The sequence below is a fragment of the Acanthochromis polyacanthus genome, chromosome 1 (genome assembly GCF_021347895.1).
Source record: "Acanthochromis polyacanthus isolate Apoly-LR-REF ecotype Palm Island chromosome 1, KAUST_Apoly_ChrSc, whole genome shotgun sequence".
NCBI lineage: Eukaryota > Metazoa > Chordata > Actinopteri > Pomacentridae > Acanthochromis > Acanthochromis polyacanthus.
In genome coordinates this window covers 63,544,436-63,563,893 of record NC_067113.1, presented here as the reverse complement: position 1 = coordinate 63,563,893, position 19,458 = coordinate 63,544,436, and the positions used below count along the sequence as shown (strand labels likewise).

The following is a 19,458-nucleotide window of genomic DNA, read 5'->3' as shown; positions in this document are numbered from 1 at the left end:
TTCAAATTAATACATCAAAATCAAAACACACATTCTTCAAACCCTAGCGGTTCAATAGGGGAAGATTTAGTCCTTAGTAGCAGTGTTGTTCCTTCGTTCCGTGTGTGTAGATGTGTGCAGCTCCCTTGCTTCAGAGGTGCTTATATGTATTCTGCAGCTGTCCGATGCTGCAGGTATACATTCAGAGGAAAGACTCCTACAAATAGCTGAAGGCTATAAACTAAACTAGGGTCCAAAATGGGTTGTCACACTGCCGGGGATTGGAACAAGGGGTAAGCACCCTTTTTCCTACAAAATGCTCCCAAGGCATGCTCAAATTCATAGCCTCTGACAACAAAGTCCTACTCCTGGCCTTCACGAGTGGCTTAGTTTCTAAGCACGGCGGACCTGTTTTCACTGACAAGAGGGGGCGATTTAGGCAGATCACTGGCGCCTTAAAACCAGTTGTTTCGGGCAGATGGGGCTCGTAAACCTTGGAAGGCCGCTCATCTAGGAGAAGGATAACTCTGATTTCAAAACCACCGCTGCCTTGTGGCTTACCCACTCATGGGAAAGCCTAGGGGAGTAAACCCTGACAGAAAATCAGGAGCTGGAGTCCCGAAGGCGGTTTGACATTAAACGTCACTCCGGCAACTCCTGCAAGCTGTATCAACACCTGTTGTTCCCTTGGATCCAATGGCAGCGTGGAGAGGGGGGGATTGCTGCCTGGACAACAGCTCGTCTCCCATATACATTGCCCAGGCTACGTTGCTCCACTGGAGAGGACACTCCAGCGCCACTGAAATGTGACGACACAACACGGGAGCTGTGCAGTTACCGGTTATAAGCCCAGCCGATTGGTGAAGGAAATGGGTGCCAGGGGCCATCTCCTTCGGTGGGAGAGACCATTGTAATCTCACTGAACAGCGACCGCCCACCTCAAGCCGGGCAGCCCCCAGCCAGTTAGGTGCTGTTCTGCCATGGCTTACCTGCTTCACTGGGTGCGTGGAGAGTAGAGTTCCGAAGAGTGGGCCAAAAAACACCCGCACCAGGCAAAAACAGACAAACAAAGAATGGAAAGAAATTGAAGACCCCATGTCTTCGTTTCGCAAGCTGGAACATAAGGACCATGTTTCCCGGCCTCTCAACTGACATCCAACAAATCGATGATACAAGAAAGACCGCCATAATCGACAAAGAGCTTTCCAGGCTCCGCATGGACATCGCCTGCTTGCAGGAGACGCGGCTCGCTGACAGTGGCACCCTCATGGAAAAAAATTACACCTCCTTCTGCCAAGGCAAGCCCCTTGAGGAGAACTGCCTGCATGGCGTTGGCTTCGCTGTGAAGAATACCCTCATGGCCTCCATCAAGCCTCCTTTTGCAGGTACAGAGAGGATTCTGTCTCTCCGGCTGTCTACGTCCTCTGGCCCAGTGACCATCCTCAGTGTGTATGCTCCAACACTCTCCGCAGCACCTGAGGTTAAGGACCAGTTCTACCAGGCTCTGGAGGAAGCGATATCCAAGATTCCCAGGACCGACATTCTCTACCTTCTTGGCGACTTCAACACCAGAATGGGGGCTGACCAAGAGGCCTGGCCTTCCTACCACGGCGCCTATGGTCATGGGAAGATGAACAACAATGGACAGCGCTTGCTAGAGCTATGCTGCTTCCACGGCCTGTGAATCACCAACACTTTCTTCTCATGCAAGGAGATTCACCAGGTATCCTGGAGACATCCACACTCCCACCATTGGCACCATCTCCACCTGGTCCTGACTAGGTGCAGGGACCTGACTAGCGTCCTCCTCACCCGCATCTACCACAGTACTGACTGCGACATGGACCATTCCCTTGTCGCCAGCAAGGTGTGTGTCATCCCTCGCAGGATCCACCGCGCGAAGAAGAAATCCCGGCCGCGCATTAACACTTGCCACACCGGGAACCCAATCAGGACTCAGTAGTTCCTGAAAGATCTCGATGAGACCCTCACCAGAGAGACATCTGGAGATGAAACCTCTGACTCAAGGTGGCCTCACCTCCGTGAATCAGTGTACAGCTCAGCCATCTCAGCCTACGGTAAGAAGGAGTGCAAGAATGCTGACTGGTTCAAGGCCCACTGGGAGGAGATGGAGCCTGTGACTGAGGGGAAGAGGCAAGCTTTGCTTGCCTACAAGGCCTCCCCTTGCCCCTGCACGCTCACCGCACTAAGGGCTGCCAGGAAGTTGTCTCAGCAGATTGCTCACCGCTGTGCCAATTTCTACTTGCAAAATCTTTGTGGCAGCATTCAGAAAGCTGCAGACACAGGAGACACAAGACGCATGTAGGAGGGTATCAAGGAAGCGACAGGCCCAGCCCCCAGAAAGTCTGCCCCCCTCAAGTCGAAGACAGGCGATGTGATCACGGATCAGGGAAAGCAGCTCGAACGTTGGGTGGAGCACTACCTCGAGCTGTACGCCACACAGAACGTCATCACCGACGTCACCTTGGCCGCCATTCCCGACCTGCCAGTGATGGAGGAGCTCGACGACCCACCCACAAAGGAGGAGCTCAGCAAAGTTATCGACTGCCTCGCCAGTGGGAAGGCCCCGGGGAGCGATGGCATTCCAGCCGAGGTCTTGAAGAGCGGGAAGTCTGCGCTGCATGAGCCCCTACACAAGCTGCTCTGCCATTGCTGGGAGGAAGGACACATCCCTCAGGATATGCGAGACGCGAACATCATCACTTTGTATCAGAACAAGGGTGATAGAAGTGACTGCAATAGTTATCGTGGGATATCCCTTCTTAGCATCGTCGGGAAGGTCTTCGCCCAGGTGGCCCTTACCCACTTGCAGACCCTCGCCTCCCGCGTCTACCCAGAGTCCCAGTGTGGCTTCTGCGCTGGCCGGTTGACGGTGGACATGGTGTTTTCACTGCGCCAACTCCAGGAGAAATGCCAGGAGCAGCAGATGCCATTTTTCATCGCCTTCATCGACCTTACAAAGGCATTTGACCTGGTCAGCAGGAGCGGACTCTTCAAGCTTCTCCAGAAAATTGGCTGTCCCCCACACCTGTTGTCTGTTGTCACCTCCTTTCATGACAACATGCACAGCACAGTTTGCTTCAACAGTGCCACCTCTGAGGCCTTCCCTGTAACCAGCGGTGTGAAACAGGGCTGTGTCCTTGCGCCGACGCTCTTCTGCATCTTCTTCTCGATGCTCCTCCAGTATGGTATTAGCCACCCTTTTACATCTTGTCTTAACTCATCCAGAGCTGTCAAGTAACGAAGTACAAATACTTCGTTACCTTACTTAAGTAGATATTTTGGTTATCTATACTTTACTGGAGTAATTATTTTTTGGACCACTTTTTACTTCTACTCCTTACATTTTCATGTAATTATCTGTACTTTCTACTCCTTACATTTTAAAAATTGCCTCGTTACTTCATTTCGACTTGTTTTTATTCCGGCTATCCAGATAGATTCCGCCATCCGAATAGAATTAATTTAATTGTGGTTGGATGAGAAGTCTCAACGTGACACCATTCCTATACCCCATTGGTTTTAAAGCGATGCAACGCGCTTGCGCATTACACACCCGCACACCGGAGCAGAATGTAGAAGTGTTAATACAGTAAATGGTGGAAGAGAAAATGTCCGTGGCGGCAGACGAGGAGCTTTCCCAACCAAGCACCAGTGAGGAGGGTGCAGGCAAGGAAGACCAACCAACCCTTGTTCATCCCTGGCCTTATCTGGAGGATTTTTTTGATATAACAGGATGCAAAAACAACTCTTTTCGCATGCAATGCAAACTGTGCGCACCGAAGTACCACGAGCTAATGGCTTTCAAAAACTCACCGTCAAATTTAAAGAAGCATATTGAGGTAAGTTCTAAGATTCAGTCGTGATCTACTAATAGTAAAATTGCAATGTTTGCTATGGCTGGGTAAATGCTAAGACATGCCATGCTTTGCATGCTAGCTTATGATTCAATGTTGCAAGTTTGTTTGGTGGGCTCCGTGTAAGGTTTAAAATTCGACGTTAGCCAAATGTTTTCTGAGCTTGTATTGTTGTTATATGCAATATTTGTAAGTTAACTGTGCGGAGCTATTCCGCAGCTGGTAAATAAGGCAGGCAGTTTACAAGAATCTGCATAATTATTACCTCTGCCAGGAGGTTATGTAATCACCAGAGTTTGTCTCTCTGTCCGTCCGTGTGTGTGTGTGTCTGTGTCTGTGTGTCTGTGTGTCTGTTAACAGCATAACTCAAAAAGTCATAGACGGATTTTCACCAAATTTTTACAGTATGTCCGGAAGAGCAAGAGTAAGAATTGATTAGATTTTGGAGGTGATCCGAATCACCGTCTGGATCCAGGAATTTTTTGAAGGTCGAAGGACAATTGAGAGATGGCCGCCAGGCCATCTCTCAATTGGACAGAGATTCCTGGATCCAGACGGTGATTCGGATCACCTCCAAAATCTAATCGATTCTTACTCTTGCTCTTCCGGACATCCTGTAAAAATTTGGTGAAAATCCGTCTATGACTTTTTGAGTTATGCTGTTAACAGACAAACAGACACACACACAGACACAGACAGACAGACAGACAGACAGACAGATGGCATGGCGGAGGTATGCGCTCTCCGAGTGCTTTTCTAGTTCTGTCTGTGTTTGAACGTGCGTGTGCCTGTGTTGGGCATGTCATATGGGTCATTGTAAAGAGGCCCAACTTTCAGCCAAATGCTGATGTGTTTAAAATGTTTAAAACTAATTAATGTCCCATTATCTCAGCAATGCCAGCACCTGCCTGTGGTCCTAAGAGAGTTTGGTCTGCTTAACATAATTACATAGACAAGTGAAACTACTCCCTAACTTGTAATCTAACCTTCATTCATGAACTTCAAGAATGATATTTAATACAGCAGAGGTCCCATACAGTCTGAGTTTGTGGTTTGAGTTCAATGATGTGAATCTCAATCTGTGCCTGTGCATTCATTTTCTCCACAGAAGAAACACCCTACTCATCTGGAGAGGTACAAGCAACTCACTTCAGCATCCCTCAAAAGGAAGACATCAGCTGAAGATTCTTTGGCCCCACCCTCCAAACAAACCAAGCTGTGGGAGACTCGTAAAGTTTCCCAGGCAAGTGTGGACAAATTAGTTCTCAAATTCATTGTCCAAGGCTTGCACCCACCGCACATTGTTCAGCAACAGGGCTTCATTGATCTTGTGAAACATCTTCAGCCAAATACAAATGTCATGACACGCAATACTGTTGTCAACAAAGTCACAAATGCCGCTGTTGAAATGAAAAGCAAACTGAAAGCGGCCCTTAGTGAAATTGAGTTCATAGCAACAACAACAGACTGCTGGACAGCACACTGTCGCAGTTTCATTGGTGTCACAGCGCACTGGTTTAACTCCCAGACCATGCAGAGATTCTGTGCTGCCCTGGGATGCAAGCAACTTAAAGGGTCACACACATTTTCTGCACTGGCTAGTGCCCTAAATGAAATTCACACAGAATTCAATATCAGAGACAAGATCATTCGCACTACAACTGACAATGGATCGAACTTCCTGAAAGCCTTCAGAGTTTATGGGAAGACTGACAAGAACAACAATCCTGAACCTGTAGGAGAGCGTGCTGAAGAAGAGGACGATGGTGGCCAAAATGATGATACTGATGAAGAAGAAGAAAGCATTGAGGGTGTTGAATTTGTTGATACTGGAGCCCTTTTGGACAAAGATGACTACTTGGAATATCAACTACCCAAGCACCATCGCTGCGCCTGCCACCTCCTCAATCTGGTGTCCACAGTTGATGCTTCAAAAGCAGAGGACAACCCATTGTACAAGCGCATATCAAGGTCCACATTTGCCAAATGCTCTAGCCTGTGGAACAAAAGTTCAAGAACAACCATCGCATCTGAAGTGATTAAAGACCACTGCACACTCCAACTGATAAGGCCTGTTGCTACAAGGTGGAATTCATTCTTCTCCGCTGCGGAAAGAATTGTGAGAATAACAAGAGAACAAGGTGAAGGAGCACTTGCAGCTGTCTGCAGTAAGCTGGATATACAAAAGTAAGTGTTTGTTTTTCTGTCTTCTGCCTTTAATAAAGAGATTACCCAATCACTGTCACAATTTTATTCTTTTGAATGCACAATATGCAGTCCCCATGTTTACTCTGGATGTTATTTGTAGCAACATAACTAAATTTCTGAAAGTCTCAGATGACAGTATTTTCCTTTTTAATTATCAGTTCCTTCAGTTAAAGGTTCTATATCAAGTAAGCTAAATGTTCCATGTTGTATTTTTCTTTTATTTGTGCAGGTTTACTCCAGTGGAACTTGCATTTCTTGCAGAATATGTGAAGACAATGAGTCCAGTGGCCAAGGCAGTGGATGTTCTTCAGGGAGAAACCAGTGTGCAGATGGGATGGCTGCTCCCCACCATAACTCTACTAAAGACCAAGCTCCAGAACCTTCAGGTCACCTCCAAGTTTTGTGAGCCTTTGATTGCTGCACTTCTTTCTGGCATTGAAAAACGCTTCGGAGAAATGCTTGCAGATCCAGAGCTGATAGCCGCAGCCATTCTGGTTCCCAAATTTAAAACCTGCTGGACAAGTGATGAAAACATCTTGAAACTTGGTAAGTATCTCACCTCTCAACTTGCTCTTAATATGTGTAATTTCTTTGGGGACAGTGAAATGAGTTTGAAATGACATTTAACGACACACGCACAGAACAATCAATGGCACAATTACTACACTGTAATATAATGTAAATTGTTTGGATTTTTGTTTTTATTCCACAGGCCTTGACTACATAAAAAGCCACTTGAGCTGTCAGGAAAGGAATCCTGTCTCTGAGGGCTCCCTGTCATCTGAGGAAGAGGACTTCTTTTCCTCCTTAAAGAAGACTGGCCCCCTTGAAAAGACCCAGCAGCTGGATGCATACCTGGGGTGCCCAGGAGACATGACAGAGGTGATGAAGTCCTTCCCAGCTGTGTGCCACCTATCACTGAAGCTTAATACGGCACTCCCTGCCTCAGCAGCCTGTGAAAGACTGTTCAGTGTTGCAGGGCTGATCTTCAGGCCAAGAAGAGCGTGCATTGGCTCAGTAAACTTTGAGAACCAGCTACTTTTGCGGCTGAACAAAGACTATTGGTAACTCTTTGTTGCTTGTCCTTTGCTTGACTGATGTCAGTCTTTATGTCAAAAGTGCCTGTTACATCTCCTTAAATTTGAATTGTTGCGATTACCTACAGAAATGGGCATGACCAGTTCAGTGTTGCAGGGCTGATCTTCAGGCCAAGAAGAGCGTGCATTGGCTCAGTAAACTTTGAGAACCAGCTACTTTTGTGGCTGAACAAAGACTATTGGTAACTCTTTGTTGCTTGTCCTTTGCTTGACTGATGTCAGTCTTTATGTTAAAAGTGCCTGTTACATCTCCTTAAATTTGAATCGTTGCGATTACCTACAGAAATTGGCATGACCAGGAATGTGGCACAATAAAGGTTAATTGATAATATGCGTCTGATGATTTACTATTTGCACCATTCCAACAACTAGTCATCATATTTGCTGCTCCATGAAACACGTGTTAATTGTCAGTAGTACACACACATGATTCTGTAATATATATTTACTAAAATGCATTCCTTTTCAATGGACATATATGAGGTGGAAACAGATAGCCTATTCTAGTGCATTCCAAATTTTTCAACATTAGTCGTTATAACCTTTTAGAAAATGTGTTTTATGATTGCACTCTAGCCATTTTTTCCCTCACATTACTTTTACTTTTATACTTTTAAGTAGTTTTAAAATCAGTACTTTTATACTTTTACTTGAGTAAAAAGCTGGAGTTGATACTTCAACTTCTACAAAAGTCTTTTTGAACGTTATTATCTATACTTCTACTTAAGTAATGAATGCAAATACTTTTGACACCTTTGAACTCATCTTGAGAGAACCAAGACTTTTGCCCGTCTTTTATTTATTGACTTTTCATCTGCTTTTAACTGTATACAGCCACACATTTTAGCAGAAAGATTAAGGGACTTCCATTGCATTGATCTTGGTCTAATAGCGTGGCTAATGGATTTTTTTAACAGAAAGACTACAATGTGTGAGGGTCAATGGTGTTTTGTCAGACACCCTTATCTCCTCCACTGGATCACCTCAGGGCTGCGTCCTTTCTCCTTTACTGTTTGTTTTATACACAAACGAGTGCCGCAGCCAACATGTGGGGCATCACATTTTGAAATTTGCGGATGACTCAGTGATTGTGTCCTTGCTGAGTAGTGACGACCCTGACCATGGCCCTGTATTGAAGGAATTCACTGACTGGTGTTCCAAATCCCTTATGCACATCAACGTGTCTAAGACTAAAGAAATGTTTATAGACTTTAGGAAACATTAATCAGTCTTCCCTGCTCTTGTCATCGAGGATCAAGCCATCAAGCGGGTCCATACGTATAAATGTCTCGGCACTAATATTGATGACAAGCTGTCTTTCTACTTTCATGTTCATGCTGTTTGTAGGAAGGCGCATCAACGCATGTACTTTTACAGGAAATTGCACAGTTTTAAGGTTGATAGTACTTTTATGAAAATGTTTTATTCTTGTTTTATTGAGTCTGTTTTAACCTTTTCTTTTATCTGCTGGTACAGCTTACTTTCACTTAAAAACAAAAACAAATTACAGAGTATAGTGAGAGTATGCAGCAAAATTGCAGGTATTAACCTCAACAATCTCTCTGATGTATATAAGCTCAGAACCTTGAATAAGGCCCGCACACTCCTCACTGACCAGAGCCACCACTTGGTTGGTGAGTTTGTGCTGCTCCCGTCAGGCCGCAGGTACATCCTGCCAAGATGCAGGACAAATAGACTTAAGCATTCCTTTGTCCCTGCTGCAATTGTCCTGCTAAACAAGTGACTGACTAACCTGTCCGTGCTATCTATTGTTATTGTCTGTGCTTGGTACTCTGCGATTGTTGTTGACTTGCTCTGCTGGCTGTATAGTGAATTGCCCCATGGGGACAATAAAGTTTCCTTGAGGTTTTGAGGCCTTCAAGGACTGCAGCGAAGGAGTGCATATTCACACCAGGGCGGATGGCAAGCTGTTCAAACTTGCTCATCTCCGCGCCAAGACCAAGGTGTTCCAGGTGCTCATCTGTGAGCTTGTCTTGGCAGATGACGCTGCCCTACTGTCCCCCACGGAGGAGGGCCTGCAGCAGCTTGTCGACCGTCTCTCCCATGCCTGTAAGGAGTTCGGACTGACCATCAGTCTGAAGAAGACAAACGTTATGGCGCAGGGCACGGACCAATCCCCCCGTGATCACCTTTAACGGGCATGTGCTGGAGGCTGTGGACAACTTCACATACCTGGGATCCACGATTTCCAGCTCGCTTTCCCTGGAGGCAGAAGTCAGCAGCAGCCAGCGCACAATAAACAGTTATCTTTCGACTGGGCTTTGGCCACAGTCCTTAAAGATTTGAAGGTAAAATTCAACTTGAAAGATAAACAAAGGACGGCACTGAAGTGTTTCATTGAGAAGAAAGACGTATTTGGACTTATGCCGACGGGATCTGGCAAATCCTTAATATACCAGTTAGCTCCGCGGCTCCGCTGGTTGGGAAGCTAACGAGACTTAGCCACAATCCGCCGGTGCTCTCGGAACTACGTCAGCCTATTCATTGCATTGATTGGTTGTATACCTACCCAATTGCTGCAGAGGGATTTGATAGACAACCTTTTAACCCGCCTCCCTCCCTGTCGAGCTTCCCTAGACCCTTGTGCCGTCAGAAACATGGGTGTAGCATGGCTAGGCTATCAATTGGTAGCATGATAGATGTGTTATTGTAGGCAACGTGAATGAGGAAGGTGTTTAGTGACAGCTCTCTTTGTGATGTTTTTGAACTAATACTGGTGCGGAAATTCCATAAATCACTTCACTCAATTTGGAGTACTTTGTTTGGACGTGCCTATCTGTTAACTGAATGACTTTTTTCTTAGATTTGAAAATCTTGACTTTGCTGAGGAATGTAACAATATAAACCAAACTATCTTAACTGATGCTAGCTGCAGGATTGTAGTTGATCCACAAAGAATTCAGTCCATCTTTAAACATGTGTGTACTAAAAAATCCACTGGTCCTGATGGCATTTCTGCACTGCTTTTAAAGGCATGTGCAGAGGAGCTCACTCCAGTTTGGTGCTCCATCTTCCAGCGGTCTGTGGATACGCACACTGTTCCTGCCCTTTGGAAAAAAATCTACAATAGTTCCTGTAGCTAAGAAACAATGTCCTGCTGAAAACAATGATTTTAGACCTGTGGCCATGACTTCAATCGTAATGAAATGCTTTGAGAGGTTCATTTGGCACTTGATCCATACCAGTTTGCCTATAGGCAGGGGAGAGGCACTGATGATGCCATCAACAGCATCACCCACTTGACTGTCAAGCACCTGGAATGCCCAAAAGCATATGCAAGAATTTTATTTATTGATTTTAGTTCAGCTTTTAACACACTCCAACCCCATCTCCTCATCCTAAAAATGAGACAGATGAGTGTTAACCCTTTTTTAATTAAATGGTATCTTTCGTTTTTAACAGGTCAAAGTCAGCAGGTGAGAGTCAATAACACCCTTTCAGAATGCAAATCAATCAGTACAGGTGCCCCACAGGGTTGTGTCAGCTCCCCAGTACTTTTCACACTTTATACAAATGAATGCACAAACAGTCTCCCTGGGAACCTTGTTTTTAAATTTTCTGATGACACCGCCATCCTCAGCCTACTGCACAGAGATTCAAACCTTTCAGCCTATTTCTCTGAAATAGAGCACTTTGTGCAGTGGTGTGATGCCCACCATCTCATCCTTAACATTCAGAAAACTAAAGAGATGATCTTAGACCCGAGATCAGTAGGGGACCACAGTCCTGTTGTTATACATGACTCACCCATTGAGCAGGTCAGCTCATACAAGTATCTTGGAGTTCATTTAGACAGCTCTTTTAGTTGGATTGTCCATGTGGAAAGCCTGTGTTCCCGTTTACAGCAGAGACTGTACTTCTTGCGCAGGCTAAGACTGTATGGTGTGAACAAAAATGTTATGTTTTTATTTTATCAGGCAGTACTGGAGAGTTTAATCCGCTATGGGATGTCAGCCTGGTATGGAAACCTGACTGTAAAGATGAGAAGCAAACTGGCTCGTTTGGTGCACACGGCCATGAAGCTGATGGGGAAAAATGACTACCAATCCTTGCAGTCCATTTATGAGCGAACGGTTCTAAGGCAAGCTCAGAGGATAGTGACTGAACCGTCACATATCCTTCACTCAGAATACAAGCTCCTTCCCTCAGGCAGACGGTACAGAGTCCCCAACTGCAGACTCAACCGTTTTAAGAACTCATTTGTTCCCACCTCCATCAAACTCCTAAACAATGCTGCTTAGGCCGAAGATTGTGCAATTATTTCTAATTTTCTATAACGTATGTTTGTGTCGTGTGACCTTGGGACATGTGCAATACTGTTTTATGTGCAATACTGTTTTTTTTTGTTTTTTGTTTTGTTTTGTTTTGTTTTTATAATGTGTTTTATGTGCAATACTGCTTTTATGTGTTTTTATGCACAATATTGTTTTTATGTGTTTTTTGTGCAAGACTGGTAGCACAGCTTTAAGTCCAACACAAATTTCCCCAAGTGGGACAATAAAGTATATTGAAATATTGAAATTGAAATTGAAATATGAATTAGCCATATCATATTACATAGTCTTACAACTATTTTGTTAGTGGATGGGTGCACGACCTGGGCTCAAAACTACTGAACAACGACCTTCGTTTGGTTTTCGCCAGGGTGAGTGTTTATTTTATTATTTATGACTATTTCATGTTTAGCATATGTAAGCATCAGCAGTTAGCAACAGCTATTAAGTGCAGTGTGTCTGACGTAACTTAAACAAAGCAACAAAAAAAACAAACGTTAGTGCTACATAGGAAAGTACATGATAACTATAAGCGAATAAACAAGTTACCTTGGACAAAATGGTCACTGCACACACGGGCATTATCTGACTCTGCTCCTCCAGATCGCAGGCGAAGATTTAGTAGCCCGTTTTTTCCAGCGTTTTTCGGTGAGCTTCTTACAACTTTCCCCTTTATGAATGACTACCTTGGGTACTCGGTAAAAACTCTTGCTTCTTTCCCGGTTGGAGCGATTTGAGCAGCCGTAAATGACGCAAAACATCGGCATCGTGGTTACAGATTTGCTTACTACTTCACTTGTTGGCCTCCGTTTGTATTTCGCACCCGCTGCCCAGCACGGAAGTGACGTCAAGTGAAAACAACCTATTGAAACCCTTCTAAATCCTGATAACCGCTAGTAGTAGTAGACAACCACTAATGCTACTGCTATATTTTCATCAAAGCCAACTGTACTCCTAGTATTTATAATACTGCACCTTCAATATTAGTACTAGGAACACAACACCCGTTGCTTCTAATCACTACTATAAGCACAACAGGTGCAGCAACCTCTTCAACTGCTGTTAATAGAGATGATTAAAATGGATGGATTTTTTTTTTCAGTTTCATCATTAGGTCTTGATACGTGATTTGTCCTCTGTCTGTCAGGGCTCCCTCCTCACCCCCGTCCTTCCCACCTGACATCCCCAAATACCCCTTTTCCCATTTGCTTCTCTCCCCCTCTCCTGTTCCTCTGCCCTGCCTGTCTCTCATCCACTCCTCTGCCCTGCCTGTCTCTCATCTGTTCCTCTGCCCTGCCTGGCCTGCCTATCTTCCATCTGCTCCTCTGTCCTGTCTTTCCCCTACAGCTCGGTGCCTGAGTGGAGTCTAGCTTCTCCAGCTGACTCCACTCAGGCAATCAACTATCTCCACGTCTCCCGGGCAGCTGACAATCATCTTGCTAACGACTCACCCCTACAATAAGTACCGGCTCAGCCTTCCACTCCCTGCCAGAGTATTAAACAAGAACCATGCAGTTCGGTTTGCGCTCTAGCCTCTAACATTTTCTGTTTTGAGTTTCTGCCGTGTTCTGACGTTGTTTTCTCCTGCTTCTTCAGTTCAGCTGCCCGGGATCCCCCGCCATCCTTCTTCCCCTCCGGCTCTCCCGACAAGTCCTCACCGGTTTCCCCTGCCTGGACCCCCCACTCCTGCCTGGACCCCCCACTCCTGCCTGGACCCCCCACTCCTGCCTGGACCCCCCACTCCTGCCTGGATCCCCCACTCCTGCCTGGATCCCCCACTCCTGCCTGGACCCCCCACTCCTGCCTGGACCCCCCACTCCTGCCTGGACCCCCACTCTTGCCTGGACCCCCACTCCTGCCCGGAACTCCCCGCTCCTACACCCTGGTTTTCCCCCACCTAGCCACCATTTTCACCCCAAACAATAAACCACTTGCATTCAGCCAGCCCTGGTAGTGTGGTTTTCTGCTCAGGTCCACCAGCTCAGTCCGTGACAGAATACTCTGGCCAACAAACGGACCCAGAGAGCCCACTACCGGGGTTGGACCAACTCTCTCCCCTTCACAGCCCTCGCCGTCCTCGTAAACCGGAATCCCTCTGCTCTGCTCCTCGTCTGGTCACCCATCAGCCCCTGTGAGTAATTTTCCTTCTGCTACATCTAGTCCAGCTCAGTACACCCCACTGTTAATTTTGTTGGAGCCACCCTGTTTAGTTTTCAGTCACCAAGACCTCGACCCAGCCCGCTGACCCCCAGACCCAGTCCTCGGTACCCCCGAGCCAGGTGCCGACCCAGACTTCTGGTTCACCCTACGTGTTCTTCTTTTCTTGTAAGGAGAACAGTGTTTTTTTTTTTTTTATGCTGTCAGCGACCTCTGGTGGGACTGGAAGGAGACTGGCAAGGAGAGCACGGTAGTCTTGGCGCGCAGGTTAGCAGCCCAGAGGCCCGAGCTAACCTGCCGCCTACCCAAGGAGATACAGGACTTCCTGGACACTCCTCCCCGCACCCAGTCCCCGGCTCCAGTTCCGCCCCCGGAGGGGCTCCAGTTCCGCCCCCGGAGGGGCTCCAGTTCCGCCCCCGGAGGGGCTCCAGTTCCGCCCCCGGAGGGGCTCCAGTTCCGCCCCCGGAGGGGCTCCAGTCCCCGGCTCCAGTTCCGCCCCCGGAGGGGCTCCAGTCCCCGGCTCCAGTTCCGCCCCCGGAGGGGCTCCAGTCCCCGGCTCCTGTTCCGCCCCCGGAGGGGCTCCAGTCCCCGGCTCCTGTTCCGCCCCCGGAGGGGCTCCTGTTCCGCCCCCAGTTCCCGCGGAGGCCGTCGACGCCCCGCCTCCGCTCCCTGAGGAGGCCGTCGACGCCCCGCCTCCGCTCCCTGAGGAGGCCGTCGACGCCCCGCCTCCGCTCCCTGGAACCTCGGCAACCTTAAAAGGGACTGAGGTCTTCCCCGAGTCCAGGAAGAGGCTTTGCGCCTCCCATCCTGCGCCGCCCCCGGAGGGGCCCCTGGATCCTGCGCCGCCCCCGGAGGGACCCCTGGCCCAGTGTTCGGTCCTGCCCCCGGAGGACCCATCGGACCCGGCTCTGCCCCCAGTCCGGCCCCCGGGCCGTCCGCCGGAGCGGCCCCTCTGCCCTGTCCGGCCCCCGGGCCGTCCGCCGGAGCGGCCCCGCCAGTCTGTCCGGTCCCCACCTGCCCGGCCCCTGGGCCGTCCGCCGGAGCGGCCCCGCCTGTCTGTCCGGTCCCCACCTGCCCGGTCCCCGGGCCGTCCGCCGAAGCGGCCCTGTCTGTCTGGACCCCAGGCCGTCCTCGGAGGAGGACCCTCCGGCGAGTCCAGCTTCGGCCGGCCCCGCCTCCAGGCCTCCCTCTGAAGCGTGCCCTCCGTCCTCTCCTATCTCAACCCGTCCCGCCTTCTGGCCGTCCCCCAGAACGGACCCTCCGGCTTGTCCTGCCTCGACCAGTCCGGTCCACGAAGCGGACCCTTAGGCCAGTCCGGCCTCGACCTGTCCCGCCTTCGGGCCGTCCCCCGAAGCGGACCCTCTGGCCCGTCCGGCCTTGGCCTCTACCGCCTCCGGGCCGCCCACTGGAACGGACCCTCCGGCTTGCCCAGCCTCGACCGGGCCGCCCACCGGAACGGACTCTCCGTTCTGCCCATCCACGGCCAGCCCGACCCCCGGGCCGCCCACCAGAACGGACTCTCCGTCCTGTCCATCCCCGGCCAGTCCGGCCCACGGTCCGTCCTCCGGCCCACTCATCCCCAGCCAGTTCGGCCCACGGTCCGTCCTCCGGAGCGGACCCTCCGGCCCACTCATCCCCAGCCAGTCCGGCCCACGGTCCGTCCTCCGGAGCGGACCCTCCGCCCTATCCATCCTCGGCCAGTTGAGCCTTCGGGCCGACCCCCAGAGCTACTGCCCTGCTAGTTCGGTCCGGCCCTTCCCTTCACTCAGTTCAGTTCGGTCCTTCCCTTCCCTTCACTCAGTTCAGTTCAGTTCGGTCCTTCCCTTCCCTTCACTCAGTTCAGTTCAGTTCGGTCCTTCCCTTCCCTTCACTCAGTTCAGTTCAGTTCGGTCCTTCCCTTCCCTTCACTCAGTTCAGTCCAGTCCGGTCCGGCCCTTCCCTTCACTCAGTTCAGTCCAGTCCGGCCCTTCCCTTCACTCAGTTCAGTCCGGCCCTTCCCTTCACTCAGTTCAGTCCGGCCCAGTCCTGCCCTCAGTTCAGTCCGGCCCAGTCCTGCCCTCAGTTCAGTCCGGCCCAGTCCTGCCCCCAGTTCAGTCCTGCCCCCAGTTCAGTCCCAATCATGCCCCAGTCTAGTTCCCCCTTTGGGCCCTTCCAGTTCCCCCTTTGGGCCCTTCCAGTTCCCCCTTTGGGCCCTTCCAGTTCCCCCTTTGGGCCCTTCCAGTTCCCCCTTTGGGCCCTTCCAGTTCCCCCTTTGGGCCCTTCCAGTTCCCCCTGGCGGCCCTTCCAGTTCCCCCTGTGGGCCCTTCCAGTTCCCCCTGTGGGCCCTTCCAGTTCCCCCTGTGGGCCCTTCCAGTTCCCCCTGTGGGCCCTTCCAGTTCCCCCTGTGGGCCCTTCCAGTTCCCCCTGTGGGCCCTTCCAGTTCCCCCTGTGGGCCCTTCCAGTTTCCCCTGTGGGCCCTTCCAGTTTCCCCTGTGGGCCCTTCCAGTTTCCCCTGTGGGCCCTTCCAGTTTCCCCTGTGGGCCCTTCCAGTTTCCCCTGTGGGCCCTTCCAGTTTCCCCTGTGGGCCCTTCCAGTTTCCCCTGTGGGCCCTTCCAGTTTCCCCTGTGGGCCCTTCCAGTTTCCCCTGTGGGCCCTTCCAGTTTCCCCTGTGGGCCCTTCCAGTTTCCCCTGTGGGCCCTTCCAGTTTCCCCTGTGGGGGCTCCTGGCTGCCCTTGGTAGCCGTGGGTTCTCGCCCCGGCTGGCTCCGTAGGGCGCCAGGAGGCGCCCATTGAGGGGGGGTACTGTCAGGGCTCCCTCCTCACCCCCGTCCTTCCCACCTGACATCCCCAAATACCCCTTTTCCCATCTGCTTCTCTCCCCCTCTCCTGTTCCTCTGCCCTGCCTGTCTCTCATCCACTCCTCTGCCCTGCCTGTCTCTCATCCACTCCTCTGCCCTGCCTGTCTCTCATCTGTTCCTCTGCCCTGCCTGGCCTGCCTATCTTCCATCTGCTCCTCTGTCCTGTCTTTCCCCTACAGCTCGGTGCCTGAGTGGAGTCTAGCTTCTCCAGCTGACTCCACTCAGGCAATCAACTATCTCCACGTCTCCCGGGCAGCTGACAATCATCTTGCTAACGACTCACCCCTACAATAAGTACCGGCTCAGCCTTCCACTCCCTGCCAGAGTATTAAACAAGAACCATGCAGTTCGGTTTGCGCTCTAGCCTCTAACATTTTCTGTTTTGAGTTTCTGCCGTGTTCTGACGTTGTTTTCTCCTGCTTCTTCAGTTCAGCTGCCCGGGATCCCCCGCCATCCTTCTTCCCCTCCGGCTCTCCCGACAAGTCCTCACCGGTTTCTCCTGCCTGGACCCCCCACTCCTGCCTGGACCCCCCACTCCTGCCTGGACCCCCCACTCCTGCCCGGAACTCCCCGCTCCTACACCCTGGTTTTCCCCCACCTAGCCACCATTTTCACCCCAAACAATAAACCACTTGCATTCAGCCAGCCCTGGTAGTGTGGTTTTCTGCTCAGGTCCACCAGCTCAGTCCGTGACACTGTCCTTCTCCTTTATGATGAGCATTATGGCTGAACATGCTGAATCATTATTATAGCTTACACTGTTGTCATTGTGAGTCACATAGACAGATACTTACTTGTTGCTGTGGTGATTGGGGGTGGTGTTGGTGGCGTTGGTGTTGTTATGGGTCTGTTTGGGTCAGCTGAAATACAAAAAATGAGATGTTGGACAGTTTCTTCATCAGTTTGACAGTGTAAATACATTTATTGTCAAAGCAAAAAAAGAAATAAAGATAGGGGACCTGATGTACGCCAAGCTCTAAAAACTACAGATCCAGTACTTCATAAGTTACAACTCAATAATGTTTCATATCTTTCCATACTTGTATCCCAGACTGTTTCACTATACATTACACCATGCAGTATGTTTCACCATATGCTCATATATACTGCTCTATGCTCCCAATGTTTTAATCTGTTTTAATGTGGGTAAACCTCAATCGGGCTATTTTTTTTCCTCTTAATTCAAACTCAGGAAAAAGACATCAGTGGAAAGCAGACTGGACTTTAGCACAGAAACATGTTTTATTTTTTATAGTAGTAACTGAATTTCCTGTAGTCTGTCTGAATGCATCACTAACTCTGGGTAATTAAATTGATATTACTTGATATTTTCCTCCCACTTGAAAGTAATTGCTCATTTAATCTCATCAGTAAACCAGAAAAAAACCACTGATGCAAAGCTCCATTCCCCAACTTTTTAGACAAGAAAAGCACACAGAAAGCGCAGTACTCTGCCAAGGTGGTTCATTCCCCCATATGGCATTGTCAGAAATGCAGAATATTTTTGTAGAAATGCAGCATTTTTTAATTATGTTATTGATGATTGGAAATGATTGCACTATACAATGTGGCCATTTAATATAGATGTACCCATAAACAAAATGACCTGAGCACAGGTATGTTATATACAGATACCAAACTGCGTGACCTAAATATGTAGCAGGTGGAGGGAATTGATAGGAATTGGACACACTCCCACAATTTTGTGAATTGTTCTTTTATTTCTAATAAATCCGCAGGTGGATCTGTAGTAGGACTGCAATCATGTGATCATCAGCAGGCTGCTGATGTAATGTTTATTTGTAGTCATAGTTACAGTGACGCCATGCTGCTATATACGTCTCTCCTTAGTAAGCAGAACACTTTTTAAACTGCCATAACAGAACAGTGACTTATTTCATTCCTTGTAGAGGCTACATGTTCGGAGATGAACCCTTATTGTCAGGTGTAGTGAATCATCACTGATAAATCAAGCTACATGGGACTTGATGTGGGCTGCTGCCATTCTGCACTGAGTATTGTCTTTCCTCAATAGCAGACGGACATGTGCGGGCAGGTAGTTTTGTAAGTTCAAATCAAGGTTTATTCAGAGCTGTCTGCCTGCCTTCTATTTAAGCCTATGGGGATGATAGCTTCCATCCTGCCGTTGCCTCTAAGAGTGTGGGTGTTTCAAATGAACTGTTGCTATAAACTACAACAGCTGCTCTTATTTAGGATCTAATGCTGGATCCAGCAACAAATTCACACCACTTGGATGCTGCATGAGGCTGACACTAATATGACTGACAGACTGGTAATGATATTGTAACCAGCTTTTGTAATAGTAACAAAAACAATCAAGATTGTACAATCTAAGAGTGTAACACACAGCTCCACTTGGTTTCCTTCCCATGTGCTGCAGGCCTGCTGGCATGTACTCTGTGTTTTCATTGGAGTACACACCGGTTTCACTAGTTTGACTCTAAACACTCAAAATGTGTGTTCTTATCTGGCCCGGCAAGATGACAGCACCGCTGCAGCTCTCTGTAATGTGTCTTAAAGGGTCCATACACCTATGGAATATGCCACTGGGTTAGGCCTAAGCTACATCCACACTACGGTGATTTAAATTTAATTCAACTCAATTCAGTTTTATTTATATAGCGCCAATTACAGCTCAAATTGTCTCAAGACGCTTTACAGAACCCATATGCCAGAACCCCTGGAGCAAGCCTTAAGGTGACAGTGGCAAGAAAAAACTCTCTTTTAACAGGAAGAAACCTTGAGCAGAACCCAGCTCTTTATGTGGGGGATCCATCTGCCTGCTGGCTGGCTGGGGTAAGAGGGACTTAATTTTAAAACAGCGTTTTAAACAAAAGTATATTGCCATGGATTCCATTTCTGTCTAGATGTCTTAGAAACATTTCAGAAATATTCTCCATGCATACTAACGCCTGAATAGACCATTTTGCGTACAGTGAGCATGTGGGTGCCGTGTAAACATAAACCAGAGTGATTAGTTGCAGAAA

General features: G+C 48.8%; 2 protein-coding genes across 3 annotated transcripts in view; one reads left to right on the top strand and one right to left on the bottom strand.

Moving 5' to 3' along the window:
* Positions 1 to 19,458, bottom strand: part of il15ra (interleukin 15 receptor subunit alpha) — a 31,579-nt gene that overhangs the window by 8,868 nt on the left and 3,253 nt on the right. For both annotated transcript variants that reach the window (XM_022214972.2, XM_022214973.2), the window contains exon 3: positions 17,245 to 17,310. In XM_022214972.2, the coding sequence (XP_022070664.1) occupies positions 17,245 to 17,310 (66 nt within the window). The remainder of the gene's footprint in view (positions 1 to 17,244; positions 17,311 to 19,458) is intronic.
* LOC127535653 (uncharacterized) lies at positions 3,260 to 7,491 on the top strand. Its single transcript, XM_051954061.1, has 4 exons — positions 3,260 to 3,842; positions 4,966 to 6,044; positions 6,295 to 6,611; positions 6,778 to 7,491. The coding sequence occupies exons 1-4, from the start codon at positions 3,597 to 3,599 to the stop codon at positions 7,131 to 7,133; spliced, it is 1,998 nt and encodes a 665-aa protein (XP_051810021.1). The 5' UTR covers positions 3,260 to 3,596; the 3' UTR covers positions 7,134 to 7,491.